The 24,438-nt window shown below is 40.8% G+C and overlaps 2 protein-coding genes across 5 annotated transcripts in view; one reads left to right on the plus strand and one right to left on the minus strand.

The window, feature by feature from the left end:
• Window positions 1–7,450, plus strand: part of scap (SREBF chaperone) — a 31,275-nt gene extending 23,825 nt beyond the window's left edge. For all 4 annotated transcript variants that reach the window (XM_005799474.3, XM_023331317.1, XM_023331316.1 and 1 more), the window contains 7 exons: window positions 396–927; window positions 1,351–1,436; window positions 1,657–1,739; window positions 1,919–2,085; window positions 2,207–2,287; window positions 2,763–2,969; window positions 4,200–7,450. In XM_005799474.3, coding sequence (XP_005799531.1) covers window positions 396–927; window positions 1,351–1,436; window positions 1,657–1,739; window positions 1,919–2,085; window positions 2,207–2,287; window positions 2,763–2,969; window positions 4,200–4,445 — 1,402 coding nt within the window. In that variant the 3' untranslated portion in view covers window positions 4,446–7,450. The remainder of the gene's footprint in view (window positions 1–395; window positions 928–1,350; window positions 1,437–1,656; window positions 1,740–1,918; window positions 2,086–2,206; window positions 2,288–2,762; window positions 2,970–4,199) is intronic.
• A 408-nt stretch (window positions 7,451–7,858) lies between these two features.
• Window positions 7,859–24,160, minus strand: ptpn23 (protein tyrosine phosphatase, non-receptor type 23). The gene is made up of 24 exons (XM_014468910.2): window positions 23,949–24,160; window positions 21,618–21,692; window positions 19,388–19,515; window positions 18,413–18,489; window positions 18,006–18,055; window positions 17,799–17,930; window positions 17,641–17,721; window positions 17,415–17,546; window positions 17,269–17,316; window positions 16,901–16,957; window positions 16,752–16,810; window positions 16,572–16,651; window positions 16,038–16,152; window positions 15,846–15,911; window positions 15,519–15,664; window positions 14,512–14,829; window positions 14,280–14,434; window positions 13,871–14,202; window positions 11,342–13,700; window positions 11,073–11,257; window positions 10,123–10,227; window positions 9,832–9,970; window positions 9,545–9,658; window positions 7,859–9,047 (listed from the first exon to the last, which is right to left on the minus strand). The coding sequence occupies exons 1-24, from the start codon at window positions 24,030–24,032 to the stop codon at window positions 8,466–8,468; spliced, it is 5,619 nt and encodes a 1,872-aa protein (XP_014324396.1). The 5' UTR covers window positions 24,033–24,160; the 3' UTR covers window positions 7,859–8,465.
• Between the last annotated feature and the right edge of the window lie 278 nt (window positions 24,161–24,438).

Here is a 24,438-nt window from a genome sequence, read left to right on the forward strand (position 1 = left end):
GTCTGTATTGGTCCAATAAATAAAACTGGGCCATATTAACTGATATTTTTCACTTGCTTGTTGCTGTTTGTTTTTGGAGGTGGAGGTGAGGAGGTTGATCACGTGACAGTTATAGTGATGCAGTGCAAGATTGTGGGAATTTTAACTGAAGCAGAGAAGCAGTAGTGAAGTCAGCGATGTGGTTATTTTCCAAGGTTTTGAAAGCTTAGTGAAATATATAAAATATTTAGTATAGGAAAATACCATCTCTGCCTAAACAGCAATATTAATATTGGGCCAAGTTTTCACATCAGTGCAGTTTGAAGGCTTTTCCCAACTTTTTTCTTCTACCTCTTAGAGGAAGAAGCAGGCTGCTCTTTCTTCGTATCCATCTGATTGTTCTGGTTTCTCTACAGATTAAGACAATGCAGCAGCAGTGGCTGTTGGGAGCAGCGAGACGTCTGGGACACGATAACTGCAGAGTCCGACTGTGCCTGTGAATCTAGAGACCCGAATCTCGGCTGTGACGGGGTATCGGAGGACGACTGCTACCCGCTGAGACGTCGCAGCGCTCCGACCCGGCCGCCTCTCTTCACCGACCAGCCCGACCTGACTCCGCTCATCGACACCAACTTTACCTCCCAGCCTCCCTCCAACCTCGCCACGCCACCCAGAGGAGGGTTCGACTTCGGAGGCCTGGTGGAGCGCGCCTACATGGAGCATGAGCCTCCGTCGCCGTCTACGTACCCGTCTCCTTCCTCCGCCTCCTCCTCGCCTCCTTCAGCCACATATCTCCAGAGGACCCTGAGCCTGGGGGACGCATCCGGGCCCCCAAATCAGGCTGTCGGGGCTGGGACGCAGTCCGCTGGAGACTGGGAAAGCTCTGTCTGGGCCATGGAGCTGAGAGGGAATCTGATCGCTGCTGGGAGGAGCAGCGGCAAACTGGAGGTGTGTGAAACTAAATTAAATGTTGTTTTGGTTCATTTAATTCAAGAGTTATTGTAGATGCTGTAGGCAGAAAAAATCTCTTGTAGGGTTAACTCTAACCCTTGTTTCAGGTAGAACATATTTACTGACAGAATGTTTTGGGTTTTTTTATCTTAAATGTAAAATGTATATATTTGTTGTACAGTTTTGGCCTAATTAGTGCTCTGAGTATGGCCTTCATCAATTGGGCTTTTGCAGTGTCCATATGCTCCAGTTAACGATGAACCATTTACTAAATTAGTTGCCGATTATTTTAGTAATCAATTAATCATGATTAATAATCATTTCAGCTGTACTTTGAAGTAAACAACAATTAGAGATCTGATTTATTAAAGCCTAAGAGCTAAACATTTGAATAAAGTAAATTTTTTCATCTGGTTCCAGCTGTGGGATGCAGTGGAGGGGTCTCTGCGGTGCAGTAATGAAGATGGAGTCTCTGGTATCACCGCACTGGCGTTTCTTAACAACAGGTAAAACTCAGATCTTTTACTTTTCTTCTTAAAACAAAAATAAACAAAACAAGACACATCTATATATATGTGTGTTTTTGTTTATTTAATTTAAAAAATGTTTTCTTCTTTTATTAATTTATTTCTCTTCGCTTGTTTTTAACTTCTGTAAAGTTGGATGTGAAAAGTGGAAGAAATGCATCATGTTCTGATATCTGTTCTGATGTTCTGTTCTCCTCAGAATCGTGGCAGCACGCCTGAACGGGTCGTTAGATTTCTTCACTGTTGAGATTAACAAACCTCTGGGTCTGCTGCAGTACAGAGGTGAGATGATCCTTATATTTATTTGACTTGAAATGTGACACTATTTAGGGTATACGATTAGTAAATGTGACATATATTCTTTCAAAAATGTCAATACATTTCTGTGTTAGACATTGAGACAGAAATGGCCTTGAAAAGCTGCAATAACAGAGAAATGATCCCTGCTGTGATGCCTTCAGGTGCCCCCGGGCGAGGCAGCATGCCCCCGTCTCCCTGTTACAGCAGCGAGGACCTGATCAGCTGTCAGCTCACTCGCTCTGTGCAGTGTGCCCACCAGAAGCCGATCACTGTGCTGCGAGCGGCAGCAGGCAGGGTGGTCACCGGCAGTCAAGACCACACAGTCAGGGTAACACCAAAACTTCTACAATTTACAACCAGAATGTTTTAAAACGTCGCTGGCTTCTCTATTTTTATAAAATGCAACAGAAAAGGAAACAAATACTCTTTATTATTTACTGTTTGGTCAGGTTTATCGTCTGGAGGACTCCTGCTGCCTTTTTACCCTGCAGGGTCACTCTGGGGGGATCACAGCCATCTACATTGACCAGGTCAGTAGCACAACAATACATTTTTACTCTTCTATCAACTGGCTAGAACACCAAATAGTCAAACATAATTTAGTCTACAAATGTTGACTATAGAAAAATAAATGTGATTCAGGTTGTTTAAAACAGGGTGTAGTTTTATATATTTTTTCCATCATGTAGTTCCTGGTTTATTCTTTAAAGCACTGTAAGTAGTTTCAACATTTAACATACAAGCTTATTAATTTATATAATATTTCTATGATTTTTTTAATGAAAGTAATCAAAACTAAAACAATGGAGTATGAAATTACTCCATTGAATGAATGAATGAAGTCGAATAGTATTATAATTTTATTCTTGTAAAACTACAACATTTTTCTTGTAATATTATGACTTTGTTCTCTTAATTTTATGTCAATTTTTTTTTTCTTAGCGTGGCCCTAATACTCCATCATTCAAAACAAATAGAAAAGCAATAATTTATTTTTTTCATCAGACGATGGTTCTAGCGAGCGGTGGGCAGGACGGTGCCATCTGTCTGTGGGATGTCCTGACAGGAAGCCGCGTCAGTCATGTCTACGGTCACCGTGGTGACGTCACCTCCCTTGTCTGCACTACCTCTTGTGTCATCAGCTCAGGACTGGATGACCTCATCTGTATCTGGGACCGCAGCACTGGCATCAAACTGTACTCCATACAGCAGGTACTGAACGGGTCGCAGAAAGCAACGGTAGAAATACAAAGAGAACCGCAGAAAATATTGTTTTGTTAGGTGAAATAAAAAATAAGTCATTCTTTAAGTCATCTTTTGAACCGTCAAAGTTGGGATTTTGACACTAAATACAAAGCTTTAACGGTTTTTATTACCTCATTTCATTTCAACCATAAACCTCAACAATCAAAGGGTATGAATACTATTTCATCCTCTTTTTCTTTAGTTTTTCTATTATTGGTTTAAAGTTTGACATTTTGTCGAGTAAATGAAACAGGGAGTCTGTGCATCCTCAAAAGGTCTTAAGCTCATGTTTCTAAAATAAGGCCTTAAATTCCTTTTTTTTTTTTTTTTTAAAGTTGGTGTGAAACACTTTAATCACGGGTCTTAAATTTTGTTGTGGCAGATATTTTAATGTAAATTTTGCCACTGGGACTCTTCTGTCTGACAAAATTTTGAGTCGTTTGCAAACGTCTTCATTGCGTTCAGTGAGGCTACTGCCAATTAGCTGCTAATTTATCCTTGCTACCTAGCTAGCTTGTTTGTCTCCATAATGTAAGTGCAAATTTATCGCCAGTTGTGAGGACAACATTCGTTTTGGCCACTGGCTGACCTCTGATGCTCCTGCCAGCAAATATAAGGATAGATTCAAAAAACCGTTAAGCGTGGCACCATGGGGGTTAATGCTGTAGAGCCAAATGCAATGTTAAAAGCATAAAGCCGAGTTCAAAGGTTTTGCTCTGCTTGTTGTAATTCAGCAAGTTCTCCCAACCATTCTTCTATTTATAGTTCTTCCTGTCTTAAATTTCATTCAAGGTGGCATTAAAAATATCCTAAAATTTGACTTGGTGAAACAAAAAGGTTAAGGCCTTGAAATGTCTTAAATTCATTATTGATTTTTTTGTTTTTTTGATAGTTGGCTTACACTACATTAAATTTTGTCGTGGTAGGACTTTCTTGTCCAGCATTAATTTGAGTGACTCAAGGCTGTTGATGCTACAGCAAACTATCTGCTAGTTTACCCTTGCTATCTAGCATTTTTGCCTAGATTTCTTGCTTCTACCATGGACACGTGCTATTTCACCACCAGTTGAAATAGCACTGGCTAACCACTAACAAGCAAGTGGTTAAGACATTTGTTTTAACCACTTGTCCACTTCTGCTGCCAACCTGTACAAGGCAAGGTGCAAAAAAAAAATCCTCATTGTTTCTGCTCACCAGGAGGTTGGCTGTGGGGCCAGTCTTGGCGTGATCTCAGAGTCTCTGCTGGTGACGGGGGGCCAGGGCTGCGTCTCCTTCTGGGACCTGAACTTCGGCGACTTGCTGCAGACCGTCTACCTGAGCCAGAGCGGCGACGGTCAGGGCGTCCGGCAGCTGCTGGTGCTGGACAACGCCGCCATCGTCTGCGACTTCGGCAGCGAGCTCAGCCTGGTCTACGTTCCCTCAGTGCTGGAGAAACTGGACTGAGGAAGATAGGCAGCTGGCACCGGGTGGGAAACACTCACTCGGCTCTATCATCTTACATTTTTTTTCATATCAATTATGAGACGTTCAGATGTTGAGAAAGGAAAAAAACTATCTTAAGGGTCATGGGATATGAAATCAAATCCATCATTCCCCATCTTTTTGTTCATTTTATGTGCGAGCTTGTGCATTTGCGTCGTTGCTCTGCCCTGGATGCTGCTGACTTGGATGGGACCTTCTGTGATCTGACCCTCTAAATGAGGAAGATGGAGCAGTTTCATTTTTGTCTGTTTTTTTTTTTTTTTTTCTATTCCTGCTGTGCCGTTTCACTTGACAGGAAAATGAAGTCACAGTTCTGCAGCCTGTTGGGATGAACAGAGTTATGCGAGAGTGTTTTTTGTGTGTGTGTGTATGAAACCAAGCCTTTTTTTTCCCCAAGCAAACATCTTCTGAAAGGTAGAACTGAATTGTGAGGAAGTGTGTGTGGGCGTGTGTGTGTCTGTGTGAGTGAGTCGGGATGGGGGGTGAACTGGTGATTACTGTAAAAAGTAAACCTCCGGTGGGGGATGTTTTTATATGTATAAATCTATTATTTATTAGCAATATGTTTTTAAGTAACAGTTTGTTTGTGAGTGGCTAATCCCAACTCTTAAACTTCAATGTTAAGTGGAAATGATGATGACTTTAAATGTAGGAAGGTGTTTGTTTGGCAGCGTTGAGCCAACTTTTTAAACCGGCCGCTTTTAATATTAAGCTGGAAAGTGTTGGAGGCGTTGAGTCCAAACTGCCTCTGAGTCCTGCGTGAGTGGGCGGGACTAGGGGCGGGGTCTGATTCACGCTACTCCTTCATCAGGCTACCTCCATTCTTGAATTTTGTTGACTGATGATTTTGTGCACAAGTTCTCACCTCCTTCTTTACGCTTGTCGCCTTCTGAGGTTATTTTTCCAAATCATTTTCCTTTGCCCAGACTTCCAAACCCAAAGTAAACCTCAGTAACTTTATCATTTTCCTTCCCAATAGTAGTATAAAAGAAAACATGAAATTTTGGTCATTTTTTTAGGTTCCCATGAACTAAATTATTGCCACGCACTGGGACGTTGTTACTGAAGGAAGTTAACTATTTTTGTATCAGTAAAGTGTTTAAAAATGAAGCCTAGAAAGTGGAAGAAGCAATTTAACAGGAATTTTGGTTCATTCAGGCTGCAAGACTCTAATGAAAGTTAATGAAGCTGGATCTGGAAATATTGGCAGGCTCTTTAACAGAGTGGAGGTAAGGTTTTACGTTTACCAGTGAAAGTGATGTTCAAAGCGCGTTAATCTCTAAAATGGTTTAAAAATGCCGAGCTCTGTAATGTAATTCCTGCATTAGAAATGCTCAGTTTAAAGTTGCTTCCACTCATGGCAGGAAGACTAGAGTAAAATATTTCAAAATGTTAATTATAGCAGAATAGCAATTTGAGGCAAAGTTTTACAGTCTGACCAGTGCATCTCTACTAAAAACTAAACTTCTTTAGAGTTAGGAGTGTTGCTGTGAGAGCCAGTCAGACATTAGAGAGATTAAGCTGTATAAGAATGTAACTGAACCCTTGGTACTTTTCCAAGTTGCATTCTTTGAATTACCTGCAGATTTACAGATCAGGAAAACACTTTCATTAGACCAAAAAGAAAAAAGAAATTCTGTATTTTTGTTTCCGATTTCTAAAACTCAGCAACTTCTATTGACCCTTTTTAACTCAGAAGCATTCATTTGACTGAATAAAAGGAATCGAAGTTATCTTCCCTGATCTCCTCAATTGCGGTTTAGAAAACTGTTGAGAATGTAATCCACCTCATCACATGATTGTCTTTCCCCCCCCCCCAAGCAAAGAAAATCCGGAATGTATTTTCTCCATCTTCCCAGCTACAGTTTGTTTTTTCTTCTGAATGTAGCCTCAGGTTAGCCACGTTATTCCCTCACAACATGAACTGAGTGCACTACTAACTGACTCTGTTTGATATGTTCACACATTTTAATGCACTTTTTGCTAAAATCAGCTTCCAGTTAGGAGCGGTGGGGGCGTTTAGGCTCCCACACATCTGCAGCACTGGTAACACATGCTGTGTTTTCTCTGGGACGCAGCCAACGTGTTATGAGGACTCGGGTTTTCTAATTATGATTCAAACAAGCAGTCAAATTGCACCTGCATCCCACAGAAACCAGGCCATGTTGCCACCTTGTCCGTTTGTTTCCTGCTGTCTAGTCGAGAAAAGCTTTGGAATTACATTTGTGTAGTTTTTGTTTTTTTATATTATTTTCTAACTATTTTTCCTTCTAGAAATGTGAATGAGTTAAAGCTGACGTTTGGCATTTTAGAAAATATAAATGTTCCTAAGTGCTGAGAACAGAATATTTAAATCTAGGTAGGACGACGGCGCAAAGCACAAAAAATAATCTGAAGTAAAGTCTTCCTTAAAGGGATAAATCTACCCTCTGGAGATTTTTTTTATTGCTGCTAAATATTAGAAAAACGTGACTGATAATGAAATTATACAAGGATTAGGGCCACTCACTCTGCCTTTCTTTTCTCTGAATTTGAGAAACAAATCAGAACTCTTGACTTTAATCTGGAAAAAAAAAATGCTTAGCCAAAAAAAGAATTAACTTTTTGATAAACTATTTTGACTTTTATATCTACTTTGACATTTTCCTGTTCAAATTCCTTTTGTTTTCTCAATTAGAGAAACGAGTAAGAATTCTGGCTTTAATCTGAAATATTATTAGAGAGCCCTCCAGCTAAAAATACTGATTAAAAAAGTAAAAAAACTTTTTTGTCTGTCAATTTTAACGGAATATCCTCCACTCCAAGATTCAGTGGCTCTAATCGTTTTCCGTAAAACGATTACGGACTTTGAACCCACATTTTTCTCACTCTTCCTTGTCTCTCAATTGTCCTTTGCTCCATTCCATTGGTTAATCATAGTACAGAGTGTGGTAGGTGGCTATAAAAAATTGTTTGATAAATATTTATATTTACCAAAATGCCAAACATTTTTTTATGGAGCAAGTTCACTTCAGTCTTAGCCTTTTTATGAATGTTTTGGTTCAGATACGGACCTTTTATAATAATCCATATTCAGCAGCACATTGCCTGGTAGCTGATGAGCTCCGTGCTTCATTCGAACACCTTTCCATGCTTTCAGTTTCTCCATATCAAGATTTTGTGGATGCAGAGAGATGCAGACAGTTCCTGTACCTGTGCAGAAATCAGTCAATATAATTTCATCTCCACATCTGGACAAACCTTTAAGCAGAGCAAACAAAATCTGCTTCTCGTGATACATTTCTGCAGGCTGTTGTAACAGAGGTAACTTATTTTGTAACAAAAACATAAGACTTTGTACTAATTTTCAAATAAAGAGGCTTTGATACAATACCTTTTTATTATTTCTACTTTATTGAATGTCTTTACAATAATGAACAATTAGTGATTTTTCAGTAAAGGAAGATTTCTTTTGGAATTATCTAACTTTATGTAGGATATTTACAGAGTTACAGAGAAATAAACCAACAAGTTAAAACGTGCCAATTTGTTTGCTGATGTGTTACCATGACAACAGAGCTTCAAAACTACTCTAGCCAAGCTCATCCCGCGTGCCCAAAGATTCACAGCCTCATGTGAAGAAGTTTGGAGTGCCTACGTTTCAGACGGCCCAATATGTTGGAGCTGGAAGTGTACAGCTGTCCCAAAACGTAAAAAGAAAAGCAGCAAAAGGTGACCGAGCAATCTGAGAGATGCAAGTGCATAGTGATCAGGTCCTAGAATCCACCAGTAATGAAAAGAGAAGCAAGTGTTTTTTTTGTTTCAGGGATCTCTCTGCTACCGCTGGCCAACAGGCACATCTTGGTAATCTCCTCTAAAGTGTTTCTGACGCTCCCAGGATTCAGGTTCGTCTTCAAAAGCAGGATAAGGGGGGAAAAAGCTACAGGCCCTTTGCTGACCCCTGGTGGTGAAAAGAGAGAACGGCAGCAACCTTGATTTGTCTCAGTGCTTGTTGAGGCTCCAGAGCGGATCCAGGCTGCTGAGCGGGTCGCTGCTATCGTCGCCTCGCGTCCCGTGGATGCCCTGACCTTCGGCCGGCTGCAGGAAGTTCTGCTTGGTGACTCGTTGCTTCCCCCGGCCACCTCCCTCCAGGGAGAAGGCCTCGGGCGTCAGAGAGGCCAGCAGCTCCAGTGATGAGGGAGCAGGAACGGAGGAAGCAAGAGGCGGACTGGCTGAAGGTGCCGACTCCGGGAGCGGCTGGTGGTTGGGTGCAGGCGGAGTCGATGGGGAGAGACAGTCAAGGCCGTTGGGTGGTGGAGGAGAGTGAGGCGGGGAGGTGAGAGGCGGGCTTAAGGACGACGGAGGCTGACTGGGTTCCTGCAGCAGCTGCACGTCACCCATTGAGTCCAGGGTTGGTGACATCACCCCAAAGTGCTCCTCCGGGCCGCAAGAGGCGCCGCCCTCCATGGTGAGGTCTGCGCTGGGCGGGCGAATGCTGAGCTTGGCAATGGTGGCTTGGATGGAGCTGATGGGCATATCGCCGCCAAGGACGATATCCTGCTGGGACTCCTGTCTGGAGTAAGGCTGGAGAGCAGGTCATGATCAAGACAAATGTTAAAATACAATAAAAATATAAAAATACAGCAGAATTAACCATCAAACTACTGCTACAAGTATGACCATGATTATTTAAAGCTGGGATTTGCATGACTGTGTCTGAAGATGCTCCACTGCCAGTGTTGTTGATTTTTATTTTTTCTTTATAGGAGGCTAAATGAACTATAATCACAGCAGAATTTAGTTTATATTTTTACCATCATAAATGACAAGGCAACTGGTGTCATGTAATGTGGTGCTATGCATAGCTAAAGCAGGTAATCCCAATGACATCAGTGAAACGTAATAATGGAACATCAAATATAGAAACAGCAAAATGTTTAAAGAAATAATATCAATAATATAGTTGAGACATAGCTAGTTCTCCCACACTTTCAAAAATATTTTAATATTAAATAAAATATTTTAAGTAAAACAATAAAAACTAAATGGAAAATTTAAAAAAAGTAAGAATTATTAGAAACCTTTGTGGCTGCAGAGGTTGTGTTCTTGCTGTAGGTGGCAGTAGTGATGCCATGGCGCTGAAGGACCTGCTCAGCGTGTTTCAACACAGCTTCATAGCAAAACTTCAGGTGGAGCTGAAAACACACAAATAATCAACAACTCTCTAATATATAATAAGATCTACAGAGTAGTACTGATCTAGAAATCCTGATCATTAAGATAAAACTGAATTTTTTCCCCTGGCAAGACTGATCTACTGTACATCACAGTTAAAACCCAAACACAGGTTCCCAGTTCGGTATCTGACCTTCTCCTGCAGCATGTTCTTCCTCTGCTGTCTCATCTTCTTCACCAACAATGGAAGGTCTGGAATGCCGTTTCCAGCCTCCAGCTCCTGCAGAGCCGCGTACAGCAGACAGAAGACGCCGGTGCGTCCAACGCCCGAGCTGAGACAGAAAGAGCAGCAGTTGATATTAGTGCTAACTTAAATAATAAATAAAAACAAATGCCGTGATGTGAAAAACAACCACAGATTTGTGCCAGAAGACATGAATAAGATACTGGGTTGGTGTTTTGACCTGAATAACTCAGAACTCACCTGCAGTGAACCACAACAGGAGTCTGTAAGGGCCTCTGGTGGAGGTAGTGTCCGTGAACCTCCTGGATGAATCGCAGCAGGTTGCTCTTGCTGTCAGGAAGACCTCTAACAACACAAAAAGAAGGAACCTTTTAATATCAGGGTTTGCACTTTTTAAGCATTTTCAAGGTAAGTTTTCAAACATTCCCAGCACCACATTAAAGAAATAAAAAAAAAATACAACTGAACTAAAAAAAGACAGTCTCTACTTACAATTAAATGATATCATTTATCACTTCTATTTATTTATTTTGTGATAGTATTCTACATTCAACAGCAGAGTCAAGGTAAACTAAAATATAGCAAAAGTGTATGTTTTGAAATGTCACACACACCGAGAACAAAACATTTAACAAAAAAATCCCCAGTTAAAATAACTTTACCATGTGAAACTTAAGCTAATCTTTTTATCAATTACCGTACACAGATCTACAAGTCATTGGGCCATTAAGAATAATACAAATTCATTACATTCAAACAACACCACACAAGTCCTGATAAGGTAAATTAAAATTAAATGCTTAAACTCAATACACATAGAAAGTCACAAAAAATATCTGAAAAATATTCTTCCAAAGTTTGCTGGCATTTAGCAAATAGAAATAATTTTGGTAATTTCAACTGACCTAAAACTAGAAAAGGCAAGTCTTGTAAAATTTATAATAGAGATGCACCAATCAATCAGCTTGGTGATTGAAATTGACCAATTTTTCAATAATCCACTCCGGTCACTTTCCAGATGCCAGACAACCTAAACCCGTTTTTTTCTTCTATTTAGTAAATGCATCAAGACAAGGAATGTTCCCCATTTTTGATCTTTAAACATGATAAATTAAATTAAGTAAAACAGAAATTATACTAGCCAGAAAAAGCCTCATAGGAGCATCTCTGATTGTTAGTAAACCTCTTACAGCTCTGGCCAGGATGTAAACTGGAGGTGGACGACGGTCCGCTTCAGGCTTTGGTCACGGTACTGCAAACTGATCATGCGCTCCACATGTGTTGGCGTCATCTTCTGTGTGGTGAGACTGAGTGTGATTGGTCCCTGAGAGAGCTGCTGGCCGCGCTCTGTGGGGAAGTAGCGCAAAACTTTTCCCTGGGAAACATTTCACAAAAGCAAAGGTCAGAAAACTTGAAAAACAAATTAAATTCATAGATATCACGCTTTAAAACATGGTACCTTGTCGAGTTCCTGCTCCGAAACAAGCATGACAATGAGCGAGACCTTCTGCTCGTACACCATTAGCCAGAAGTCGGCCGCGGTGCCGGTGAGTGGAGCCTGAGTGGCAATCAGGCGAGGGCAGTACGCCGACAAGTCATCTACAAAGCTGGCGTTGATGTAGTCATCTTTGCCTGACTGCAGAACAACACGGTTGAAATCATAAGGCATGACATCCTGGTGGCGGTTCTTCATCGTGTAGCAGCGGGCGATGGCGATGGACAGCTGCCGGGCGTCCTTCTCCTGCTGGTCCTGCAGCTCTTTCCAGCGTGCATCCAGTACTGACACCCCTCCTTCATTTTCTGAGGGGTGCTCCAGGGATTCTACCTGGGCCCGATAATGTCCCAGTTCACTGTGAAGACGGGCCACACGTTCCGGGGCTTGGTACGGATCTCCCTGGATCAGCAGAACTCCCTGGGAGTTCTTCTTTCGACGCTCCCCGTCCTGAGGGTCTGCTTTGGTGGGTTGGAGGACATTGGTAGGCCCCTTGGTGCCTCCGTGTTGGCTCTCTGGGCTGGAGGAGAGGAGATCATCTGTGCTAGAGTTTTGCCGTTGAAACAAAGATGTGGATGGAGGAACACCAGAAGGGGTGGGAAGAGTGGGTGGGGCTGTGCCTCCAGGAGTGGGTGTCATACCCAGAGAGGCTGGACCAGGAGACAGGGATGGGGATGGAGAAGGTGCAACAGTGTTGGTTGGTGGCACTACTGCGGGGCCTCCAGGACAGGGTGAAATCATATGTGGAACTGCAGGGGAGAGGGGGCCGACCACAGAGGGGGGTTGAGGGGCACCTGGAGGTACGTTTGTCCCTGCTGGAGAAGGATAGAGAGTAGCAGGTTGGGAGTGAGTCATAGGGAGAGAAACCTGAGGTTGTTGGAGAGATGCAGGTTGGGGTGCCAAAGGCTGCTGAGGCATCATTAGAGCACCACCAGGGTAGCAACCCCCTCCAGGATGAGAAGGGTGAGGGTGGGGTTGCCTCGGCATCTGCATGGGAATGGGTTGACGCTGTGCAGCTAATGCATTCTGAGGCATTTGGGGACCTCTTGGCAGGTTGACCTGGGGACCAGAGGGCACATGTGGCTGAGAGGAAGGAGGCATCTGAGGATGCAGGTTTGGGGGAATGTAGTTATGTGACACAGGAGGTATTGTTTGACTCGTAGGTGGCAACTGTGCTCTGTGACCACCTGGTATTTGCATCTGTGGGTGTGGCAGAACATGCTGAGCACCAGGAGGGAGTGGAATTTGTTGATGCTGTGACATCTGCTGGTGAGGGAGTCCAGGGGGCATCTGTTGGTTGGGATAGGGCGAGTATGGGGCAGATAGCGGAGGTGTTGGGTGAGAAGTTGAAGATGTTGGTGGATGTGCAGTCTGGGGAGGCCTCGGCATAGAGCCTGGCATCATCTGAGGGTGTTGCTGGGGTATAAAGTTTTGTGGTGCCTGATAACCTTGCGGTACCTGAGGTCGGGGAGGAAAACCATTTTGTTGGTGTTGAAGCTGACCTGGAAATGCCTGTTGGTAATTTGGAGGAACATTAGGCTGAGGTGGAATGTATCCAGGGGTGTAAACTTGTTGAGTTGGAATAGGAACGGCCCTTGGTCCTGGCTGATACCCCTGAGGAAGAGGTTGGGCAATAGGTTGGGGATACGTATGCTTCTGAGGTCCAGCTGTCTGGCCTGGGACTTGAATGGGGGCTCCCGGGTGATTCATCATGTGTGGATATGCTCCAATCTGTGGCACAGTGTAACCACTAGAGGCCGGAGGAGGGACAGGATGGTGCGGGGTGGGGGTGTAGCTGGGGATGGGAGCCTGAATGCTGTCCACAGTTGTGGTAGATGGGCGGATAGGTACTGGAGCAACAAGGCCTGGTTGAGGAGCCTGAGGAGGAGGCGCCCGGTAACCAGATACGACCGGCTGGGCAGGCATTGGAGGAGGCCTGTGATGAGTCATCTGAGGGAGGGGCACACGTGGTAGGGGACCCTGTGTTGGTAGACCCCCAGAAGTGGGAAACTGAGCAATTCTTGCCAGAAGTTCAGGAGGTGGAAGGTTGGGAGGGAAATGAGGAATGCCTGCAGCATGACCGCCAGCCCAAGGCAGGGAGCTGCTACCAGGACCTGGCAGACGGCCTGCAGTGGTAGGGAGGGAAGAAATATCAGGAGGAAGGCTTCGAAGGTCCTCAGGCAGGTCGCCCCCTAAAGCCATGATGGCTGCATTGAGCTGGGCCAGTTCTGGATCCTCAAGGCTAGAAGACCCAGAATCCACATCAGACGTTCTCGGCTTGAGGGAGGGCTTAGCAGCTGTAGGCCGCGCTGGGGGCTTTTTATCCCTGCAATGCAAAGCAAATCTCTTGGTTTCTGTACAAACTAAGTACATACTAAATACCCTTACTAAATAGTAAGGGTGCATTTACAACAGCCCTGTTTATTAATTCTAGTCTGAGTCTACCGCACTATTAGGTGTGAAAACAATTTTAGCAATCCTCTCAACAGGACTTACTTTTCCAGGAGGGGCTTCCTCTCCTCTGCCCTGGTGTGACACAGGGTCTTGGCTCTTTCCAGCAGACGTGAGGCTTTGGCTTCCAGGTCATCGTAGAACTCTTTTCCCTCCTGGGACTTCTTCATCAGGTCTTCATAGGCTTCATATGAGCCCACTAGTCCCTGGACTGTACTGTTCCACTGTTGTTCGGTCTGGTTCAGGCCCTTACGTACCGAGGCGTACTGGACATTTGCCTCAGTCAGGGCCTTCAGGATGTTTTCCTGTGCTGATAGGTTCTGGTCAATATAGACCTTTACTTGCTCATACTTCTTCAGCTGGTCCTCAAATATACGCTGGAGAGAAACAAATTAGTTTTATTTGTATTTTATTTAGCAACAATGTACTTTATCAGATGCAAGTAGTAATGTACCTTCATGTCTGCTCTCTCTGTGGTAACAAGAGTGGAGGTGATGTCATCCGTTTGAATGAGGTCACGGAGTTGTTTTTCCAAAGAGCCCCGTTGTTCCCTCATCTCCTGAACCTTTCCCAGGATTCTCTTCATACGCTGCAGCCCTGCCATTTCCTCTATAAAGCATTTTATATCAATCACACATTCATAGACTGACTGACACTGACAGAATGACTGGTGCCTCCATCCTCACCTTCACTGAGCTGGGGCTTTGGCAGAGCATCTCTGAGACTTTCCAAAGGTCCCCCAAGCAGTCGCAAGTTGCTGATGTGCAGGTTCATTGCCCGGTGTAGTTCCGTGTTGGTAAAGCTGGCCTTCTCATGGGCCTCCATGTACTTCTCAAGATCTCTCTGAATTTCAGCCAGAGCTTGGCTCTGTGCAGCCGAATGTAGCTCAGCTGCAGTGGGGCCACACATTTCCTGAAGGGCTCGCTCGCCAGCTTCGTCTCCTTCCAGAACATCTCGGATCTCCTTCAGCGAAGATTCCACATCGGTAAACACTCCTGAGAGAACTGAAAACACAAAGATGGGAAGTTAATTTATGCATGCAAATTAGAACTGGAGTGTCTCACGTATGCCTTATAGTATTTACTCTGCTTTGAGCTTCTCGGGATTTTTGTCATGTTTCCACCAAAAACATAATGTATTTTATTGTGGTTTTATGCAACTGAGCAACTTGCATAGTGGAAGAAAAATGATATATGATCTCCAGCAATATTTCTATAAATAAAAGTGAAGAGTGCTGTGTATTCATTCTCCAGCTGGAAGTATTTTGGGGTGTCTCTCTGCCAGTTCCTCACATCTAGGGATTGAAATCTTTGCCAAACTTTCATTGCCAAAACAGCTCAAGCTCAGCGAGACTGTGAGGAAAAGCATCCAGGAACATCAATTCTCAAGACTTCCAACTGAATCTAGACCTCGACTTTAACTGAGTCATTCTAAAACATGAATATTCTTTGATTTGAACCATTTCATTGTATCTCCTCATGCATGTTTAGGGTTGTCCTATTGGAAGGTGAACCTCAGCCTTTAATCTTAGTGACTTCCAACAAGTCTTTTTCAAGAATTGCCCTGAATTTAGCTCCATCCATTTTCACATCAACTCTGATCATTCCATCTGAATGAAAACAGCAATGTATTTGTTCTCTACTTTATACTTTGTGGTTCAAGAGGTTTATAGATGTATGTTCTTTCTACCAACCCTGCATGGACTGAATGAGGCTCTTGACAGTGTCGGGTCGGACACTGAGGGCAGCACACTTCTCCATCAAAACCGGTGGGATGTGGTTGTACATGTCCAGGTTGTCAACAGACTCTGGCTCCAAGCCCAACGAGTCCATAAACTGCCTGTAGGGAGATAATAGATCAGTTTGATGTAGAAAAACAAAATGTGACAGCAAGAATCTGTTGAACAAATCCTATTTGTTCATATTGTAGATGTGCATTTTGTCAAAAAAAAAAAAAAAAAACGTCATTGATTGCTTTCCCACAACCACCTTATATACAGTACAGGCACACAATAACTCACTCTAAGGTTTCAGTCTTGCTGTCAATCTTGGCCATGATGTCCCTTAGCAGCTTTGCTTTCTCCTCACTGTTAAAAGAAAGTAAAGGAAATATTAAACCATGTTAATCCTTGAAAATCTCAATAAACTTCTAGTTTCACAACATCTTAAGCACACTTGTGGATCCAAGAATTATCCACAAGGGAAGAGCCTACCTGTACAGAGAAGATGCTTCATGGGCAGCCATGGGCACCAGTTTAGCAAACAGGTCTGGTCCAGTGACACTGGGGTCGGTCGGATTAACCGGCAGAGCTTTTACCAGCGGAGCACCTGGAAGCACATAGAAAAACCAAAATAAAAATCTGAAGAGCCTTGAGTCCCGTGGCTTCAGCAGTGGACATTTAATGGTTTCCATCGTTTTTTTTACATGATACTGAATATCTTGAAAAACAAAGATTGTTACCAAAGCAAAGAAACTGTCAATATATCTGAACAAGAAAGAAAAAACTTATTAGTGAATAATTTCAGATTATATTCTAAATACATAAACATACAGCAGATCAGTAAATCAAGAATGAAACGAAACAGACGACAGATATAAACCTGTTTAGTGATTGCTGCTACCTTAAGTCAAATACACAGAAATATGCTTACCTCTATACACACATGATACTACTGATATACACCTACAGCATAAGCAAATCCAGTTTTGCATGGATTCATTACTTCACATAAACATTTGCTGTTACCTTTAACTGAGGCTAGAGTCTCCAGCGATGGAACAGTCTCGTGATAAATGAAGTCATTGTCCTTTTTGGCAGAATTAAACCTAGAGATTGGGAACAAAATAATTTAAATCCACATCTTTTAATTAATTAGTAGCAAAATGCTATGAATGCTATGTGATCAATAAAAGATCCGCTGCTCACTTTCCTCCGATGACATCCATGGTGAACTTCAGGGCCTCCTGCACGCTGTCAGGTTGACCCTGGATGGATCACAATTTAAAAAAATAAAGTTTTTAGTAAAATAAATTTTAAAACAGGTTACAGTGGCACCATGTGCAAAATTACTTTACCTTAGCTAGCTTGATGGCTTCATTGAGTTTGTCCAAAGAGCTCTGCAGATATGCCAGCTGCAGGAAACAGATGATTTCAGTAATATAGTGAAAAACTAAACATGATTCACTGAATTGTTACTAGTTGAGTTATTAAGCCATGGCCACATTTTTTTTTTAATGGTAAATATTTTGCCTCTCTCTCTCTCTCGAGTTAATTCTTATTTCTTGTTGTTTGTAAAAATCTTGATAATGAGCAAAAGTACAGAAGTTAAGTAGTTAAATAAAAAATTGTTGCATGTTTTAAAGATTTCTTGAAAATCTCATTGACTTCATTGTATTTTGTTACAGCAGAAAAAGTCAAAAGAAAAGCTAAATATTGTGCTCACCCGTTCTCCGTATTTCTGCTGCTCCTCTGCCTGCTTTCCCATATGAAGCTGTTGGGAAAGAAACAGGTCACAAACAAAATGCCAAGGCTGTGTGTGCACTAACAAATCACATTAAACCCTTACGGTTTCCCCCATTGGCTACTCACATGTGCAATAGCAGCAAAGTAGTAGATCTTCATCTGAACCAGTTTTTTCCAGTCTTTCTGGATCTTCCCCAGCATGGAGGCTGTCTCGGAGTTCTCCAGAGCCCTGCAGGCCTCTTTATAATAATCCACCACCTACAGCACAACAACACATCAACTTTTAAAAACATTACAATCATTGGTCACGTCACTACTATGAAATATAATAAGTATTAAGGGAAAACCGAACCTGAGCACTGATGCGGGCAACCAGGAAACTTTTCCGGTTGTCTAACATGGATTTCTCTAGGAGACATTCCTGAGCCTGACCCTGGGAAACAGAAACAGATTGATGACATGTTTCTGTGTGCAACTTAGATTAGGCCTGCTGTGCTTTAGATTACGTACTAGCATAAGGTTGATGTTGAGGTTAAGGATCTGGTGGCTCATGTCCACGCTGTAGTTGTGGTTGAAATGGTCTCTCAGGTAGGAGAACGCTCCGGCTGAGCACTGGAAGTGAGTGCAGGACACCTTCATGCCCTGAAACCACAGCAGAATCGGTTACACTAGGAAAGCAAACACAGGCGCAGCTGTTCTGTCAGAGAACCACCATACCTCCTCTGAAATGCGGTTATCCATGGCTCCCAACATGGAGTGCAGCGCTCCTGGAGAAATTCCACACAAAGGTCGGAGAAGGTTTAACGTCTCAATATTTTCATCTTAACATGCAATCAGATCTGCATTCCCCGCAGCACATGCTTGATTTTCAATTTATATTGTATATATTGGATTGTAGATTAATCATAGGTATTATTGAGTGCTTCAACAACTCCTTGAAGACATAATAAATTAAAAAGACCACTAAAAAGTGGTCTAAAACTTTTTAACTTAAAACTTTATTTTAAGTTTTTGGTTACTTAAAATAAAAAAAGAAAGTTTGTTTATTTATACTATGGAATGCAATGCATTGTGGGTAGTACGAGGATGACATAAACACCAATGGCAATAGTGTCAGGACTCACCCAGATTGTAAAGGATGCAGGCCTGCTCATAGCTGATGTCATTGTGGGTGACTGTTTTTCCAGAGAAAATTTCAGTCCTGAATGGAAATTAAAAGCACAGTATTAGCAAGAATGAACGTCAGTCACCAGGAGTTTGAAAAGTTTTCAAAGCACACTGCTTCAACATAAAACTCAATCAATTTCTTTGCTTTCTGAAGCAAAGAAATGACAACATGTGTAGGGCTGAAACAATTAGTCAGATTAATTGTGATGAATCGATTAATGAAATAATCAGCAACTAATTTAGTAACTGTTTCATCGCTAACTTGAGAATACAGACTCAAAAAAGGTAATTTGCTGAAAAAACAATGGATTCGGAACAGTAATTGTGAAAATTTGTACATTATAAATATAGATATTGCATTTAAGATAACTCCTCAAAACTCCGCCAGTGGCATTTATTTTATGTTCACCAAGTTCAAATTCACTAAAGCAGTACTATGTTATTGCGTTTTAGGCAATAAAATGGCTCTTTTCTTATTTAAAAAAGGTAGAGGAATTATCTGTTTCTGTGAATATTTTAATGTATGCCTATTATTATATAAACAGGGTTTCGGTGGTTAAATGAGTAATTTATAGAATGTCCCCTTATTTTATTTGATTAATGGTCAGATTAATCTGCAGAATAATCAATTAGTAAAATAATCATTAGTTGCTTGCAGTTAATGAGAGCTTTCATTCATTTTCAAAGGAGAAATGAGAGTCGCTTTGATTCTGTCAGACAATAATCAATAACAAAAGCACCATTACAGATAAACTCCTGTTAAATTGTTCTGTTCAACAGGAGTTAAAAAGAGCTCCTGTTTAACTCCTGTAGGCAAATCTGCATTGTGCCTACAGATTTAAAGGGACATTGAAATCCAAATCAAAGTCTAAGGTGTGACTACGTCAGACGTCTGCAGCTCAAAGGTAAAAACTCGCAGAGTAAGTTCCTACCATGAGATGGGTACCGCCGCCTCCTGGCCTCCCCCCAGCGGAACTCGACTCTGGAGGTAATGCAGCTGGCCAAAGTACTTCCTCAAGGTGCTGCATCCCTCAAAATCTCTTGTCACATTCACAGCACTCTGTAAAACACACACAAATCATACATTTCTGCAGCACTAAAAGTAATTAAACTCACCGCTACAAGTTTAAAAACATTACATAAGACAGCGCTGTGATGTAATACTGCCGTGTATCATTTATCATTCCCTTAATGACTTTGCAAACAGCTCATTATTTTAGGTGTGTCAATTTCAATGTGATTTACAGCTTAGATTGGAGCAGGAATTGATGAGATGCTAAACAAAGCGCACATCATTCATCCACTCCACCGAACATTTGACTTCAATCACCTGCCATTAGACTGTCCCAGTGGAAATTAAAAACAGCAGAGAAAGAAGAGATGTTTAAAGTTGCTTTTAATCAAACTGCTTGAAGTAAAAGGTGAAGTGTTGACTTCACAGTTAGTCATAGATTTAATATAAGCAGAAGAGCTAAATCTAACCTTCTAAGAACCAGCAGGTCGATGATTATTCTCGTAAAACTGTCAAAAAGGTCCTTAATTTTTATCTGCTTGATTTCAGTCAGCAACAGTAAAAACATTAATAAAAGGCTGATTTGCATTTGAATAATCTGAGGGCTTACTGTATCTTCCCAATGTTTACTTTGAAATCACCTGTTGGATCTATAACTGCAAATTCCCCTTCTGTTCTTCCATTTTGGCATTTTAATACGGTTGGATACTTTTAATAAATCCTCCTGCACATGCTATGTGAAACACTGGTTTTCAGCAAACTAGGACGGACGTCAGCTGGTCAGGAATGTGAAGCATTTTCAGTGTTGTTTACAACAACACCAATAAATTAAGATTATGATGTTAAGGCATGTTCTATAAGGACTGACATAATGGAATTTGTCAAAAGAACAAATTACCTATTTGTCCTGGTTACCAGTCCTGGTTAAACATTGGAGTTACTCCGATAAAAAAAATTAAAATAAAAAGACTGCCTTTTTTATTTAAGAAGATTGTAATGAAATATATATAGCATACTTATACAAAAATTGTGATGTAGTAGTGCATTAATAAATTTGTAGTTTAAGTGGTTCAAATTTCCTTTGACTGGCTGTTCGCTAGGTAAAAATTAAAATGTGATATTTCTCCATCCCGTAGTTGCATTAAAACTCACAAGTTTCAGTTTTTAATTGCGTTGGAATGCAAGATGTTGTTTAATTCACTGTGTTACAAGTTTGATTACAATTAACATAAAAGCATCATATTGTCTGATGCACAAATGACATTGGATTTAATTAATTTTCGTAATGGATTTTAAATTACATTATATCAAGAAACCTCCACCGCTCTAAGGTAAAAACTCTCAGGCTCTATATTACCTTATATAGCCAATTTCTGCAATCTTCAGTTATTTAATTAGTAATCACTTGCACAAACATGTTCAGAAATGTGAATAGAAAGACCATTTACCAGAGAAACCACAATATGCATATTCATGGTTTTGTTTTGGTGCCAATACATTTAATTAAATCTTATTTTAATGGAGCTCTCTCTGTTACACAACAGGAAAATACAACAAACACTAAACAAATAGAAGAAATGTTAAGGGTTTTTCCAGACAGACTATCTGTAGACTCACACAAGAACTATCAAAAATAATTTTTGGAAAAATCCTCTCTCTGCCTAAAGCATAATATGGGCGTCATGTTAAATGCATCCTCTGGTTAAATCAGAAAAGTATCTTTTCAAACTCATTAAATGACTGAACAGAGGAAGAACACAAAGTCAGCTTTGTAAAACATGTAAACAAAGATCTTACTGTATTTTATAGAAAAGTAACAGGTTCCATTTCAGCTGCTTCAGCATTTATTTTCAGTAAAGTTATCAAACATATAAAGCATAGTTTGCTACATTTTTATAGGAAAATATAAAGTAAATCAGAAGTCAATATAAATGACAAAAAGCCTTTAAATTTCCATCATTGATTGTCTTTATAGAAATAGCCAATAGTTCTGATTATTTTGACCATCATGCAGAAATAAACTAACAAGGAAGCAATTGTTTCCTTAATAGATAAGGTGAATATCTAAACATCCGGAAGTTTATAGCTGGCAGTGGTAGTAGAAATAGAAAAACAATATGTTTTACAAGAGCGTTTTAGATGCTACCCACCTGCCGCAGAGTCTCCAGTTTCTTCAGCTGCTCGTTGTAGTTGTCTGGATTCTCTCCGTAGTTCTTTAGGATGAACTACAATGAAGAAAGTGAAAGCAGAAAGTCAATTTTAACTACAGAAACAAATTAAACTGTACATAAAACTCAGAGAATCATTGCTAATCTTAAGGTTTTTCAGTTAGTCAGTCCTAATACTAATGTTGCATTTTTAATAAAAGTTAAAAAGCTAAGACATTCTCTTCCATGGTGTTTTGCCTGGATATTAATCACCCCACAAGCTGCTTTGTAAAGCAGTGAAGCTACTTCGAGTCAGCTCAGGAGGGAAAACAACCTTGCAGACAAATAATCTTCAACAGACATAGCTGCTTCAGTTTTTAATTCAGCCAAGGATGCAGAAAAGTCACAAGCCTGGTGGAAAAATGCCCAGTGACACAACAAGGAACATCCTGCCTAGTTTTGACTATCAAATGTGGGAAAAGTGATGCTTTGTTTTTTTACTCTGAGTAAAGGCAGGGTATACTGTTAATCCAGAAACACTTGATAAGTTCAGAACTCAGAAAAATGCATTGTTCAATTTACTGTCCAGTCCTGGAATGCAGTCACAATAGTATCGTAATAATTTGTCAGAATTAGTTCATAAAACCGATAAGAATAGCAAACATATTTTTTTTAACACATTATGAAGCCAATTTGTGCTTTTCTTTGCTGATGTTGCATAATGTCACCAACTCCTTAGTAGCAAATGTAGTTGTGAGCAGTTATGTCTTTAATAATATTGGGCTGATTTTGACTTCTTTAGCCTTTTATCTGACTTTCTGGATAGAAGAAGAAACTGTCTGCCCCAGAATGTTTCACCAATTCACCAATTACCGGTAATACAATTCACCAAAAAGAGGCTCCCCATATTTATTTCTGATTTAATCTGACATCTGTTTTGACTATCAACTGTAAAAAAACAAGAGACCAAAACTAGAAGTTGGGGTAATGGGTAAATGTAAATGGGGTGTATGTTATGGGATGTAATACTAAATCTTCAGAAAAAGTGTATTACATAGTATAATTGTAGTTTGGGACATTAGAACAAAATTGTTTGTTTGTGAAAAACAAAAATGAAGTAGGTGGAACAAATTGGTAATGTGTGGCTATTAAGTGAATGCATAAATTTTGATCCAGAGTATTTTTTGTTTGATGGTTAAAAACTCCAACAAACAAAACAATCCCATCTCCTTAGGGTCATTTTCGTTAAAAGCCAAAAATAAAAACAAGAATTTAATATGACAAGAGCTTAGGCATGAAACATCTACACTATTTTCCCTACACCAAAATGTTTTCTTAAAATCAAGGACATTGCAGATACAGACATTGTCTCACAGTCTGTAAGAGAAAGATCAGATGTGAACTTTTACTGATTTCATGTAACTTTCACTCAATGCTTCCATATTTACTTCTATTTATAATTAGGCTGAATTCCCAGAGGTTGAGGGTTATCCTGTAGCACTAAAGCAAATGAAGATAACACGCACATTATCTATAATAATAAATTGCTTCATTGAGACCATTAAGATGTGTAGTTTAATTGACAGATCTCCTTTTGGAATATTTAAATAATATCTGCTGAAAATGTAATTAGATTTTTGATAGCATATTTCCAGTAGAGATTTTATTTATATGTCAAGAGGGAAAGTTTGACATACGTTTGCTGTTTCATGACAAGCATAAAGATTGTGTTTGCCAGAATTTTCAGTGAGACAGGTAACTGCCTACACCAACGGAAATACAAAGTCCCCTTATATTTAAATCATATGAGAGCTGATAAGTTTCAGGTGGGAATGTCAATTCAGTTGAATAGTTTAATACACCACACATTTTATAGTTGTGAAGCTGAAACCCCTTCAGGTGCATGTGACAATGAGATCACTGTTTACTGTTCTCCTGTCGGAAGGCTGACTGGGCCACCAGCGGTAGCAGCCTGTCTCATCGTTTTACTAATGCCTTTTTTTTTTTTTTGCCCTTTTCTGTTGTCATTGTGATTTAATTAGAGCTAGTTTACTGTAAGCTAATTATATTTCAGTTGGAGCTTTTCCCTTCTTATTTACTAGCAGGCTAACGTTAGCAAGGCGGTGGTCAGGAGTGTTTGCTAGAGAAATAACGTAGCTTAGCCCGGGATATCCCTTCTAGAAATTTCCATTATCCCACACGAAGCCACATATAAGTCACCAGTAAGAACTGTAGCTAACGTTAGCTTCCTGGCTGGATTATCTCGTCCTCCATAATCCTAGTTTGGTTGACTTTCGACCTCAGCCCTGTTGCTCCATTCCCCACCCAGCTCACCTGCTTCACGGACGGACTAAACTGGAACTCCCCTGCCTCTTTCAGATCCAGCCAGATCATCGGCATTCGCGGGACCGCTTCCATCGCGGCCGACACCTTACGACACCGTCAGCGGGGATTAATCTCGAATTCCCGTCAGTAATGTTTTAGCCGTGGAGTGTTTTCCCGAAGATCGTTTCCTCCAAACAACTGTGTCATGTATCCATTTACACTTCAACCGGAAACTGATAGCGTATATGACGTAGGCCTCCCCACAAAGGTTTTCTGGGAAATGTAGTTAAGAAATTAAGAAGTCAGTAGACGGTTAACCTTTACCAATTTACAACCTGAAACAACAAAACATTAGAAAATTATTTGAAAATAGAAATGTTTATTCAAAATCGAAAAAATACATTTCTATATGAATACAAAATTCTCATTGTTACATTATTAAATCACATATTGCTAATTTACAATAGATATAAAAGTCACATTCTGACTGAAATATATC

This window comes from Xiphophorus maculatus, chromosome 3, assembly GCF_002775205.1.
Source record: "Xiphophorus maculatus strain JP 163 A chromosome 3, X_maculatus-5.0-male, whole genome shotgun sequence".
NCBI lineage: Eukaryota > Metazoa > Chordata > Actinopteri > Cyprinodontiformes > Poeciliidae > Xiphophorus > Xiphophorus maculatus.

What these genes read in the sequence shown, in the direction of transcription:
- ptpn23 (XM_014468910.2), bottom strand. Translation starts at nt 24,032, where the DNA reads ATGGAAGCGGTCCCGCGAATGCCGATGATCTGGCTGGATCTGAAAGAG. An exon ending in AACTGGAGACTCTGCGGCAG is followed by an intron (nt 19,516 to 21,617) that starts GTGGGTAGCATC and finishes TGTGTTTTACAG; the next exon opens with AGTGCTGTGAATGTGACAAG. An exon ending in GAAGCATCTTCTCTGTACAG is followed by an intron (nt 15,912 to 16,037) that starts GTAGGCTCTTCC and finishes TTCTTTTAACAG; the next exon opens with TGAGGAGAAAGCAAAGCTGC.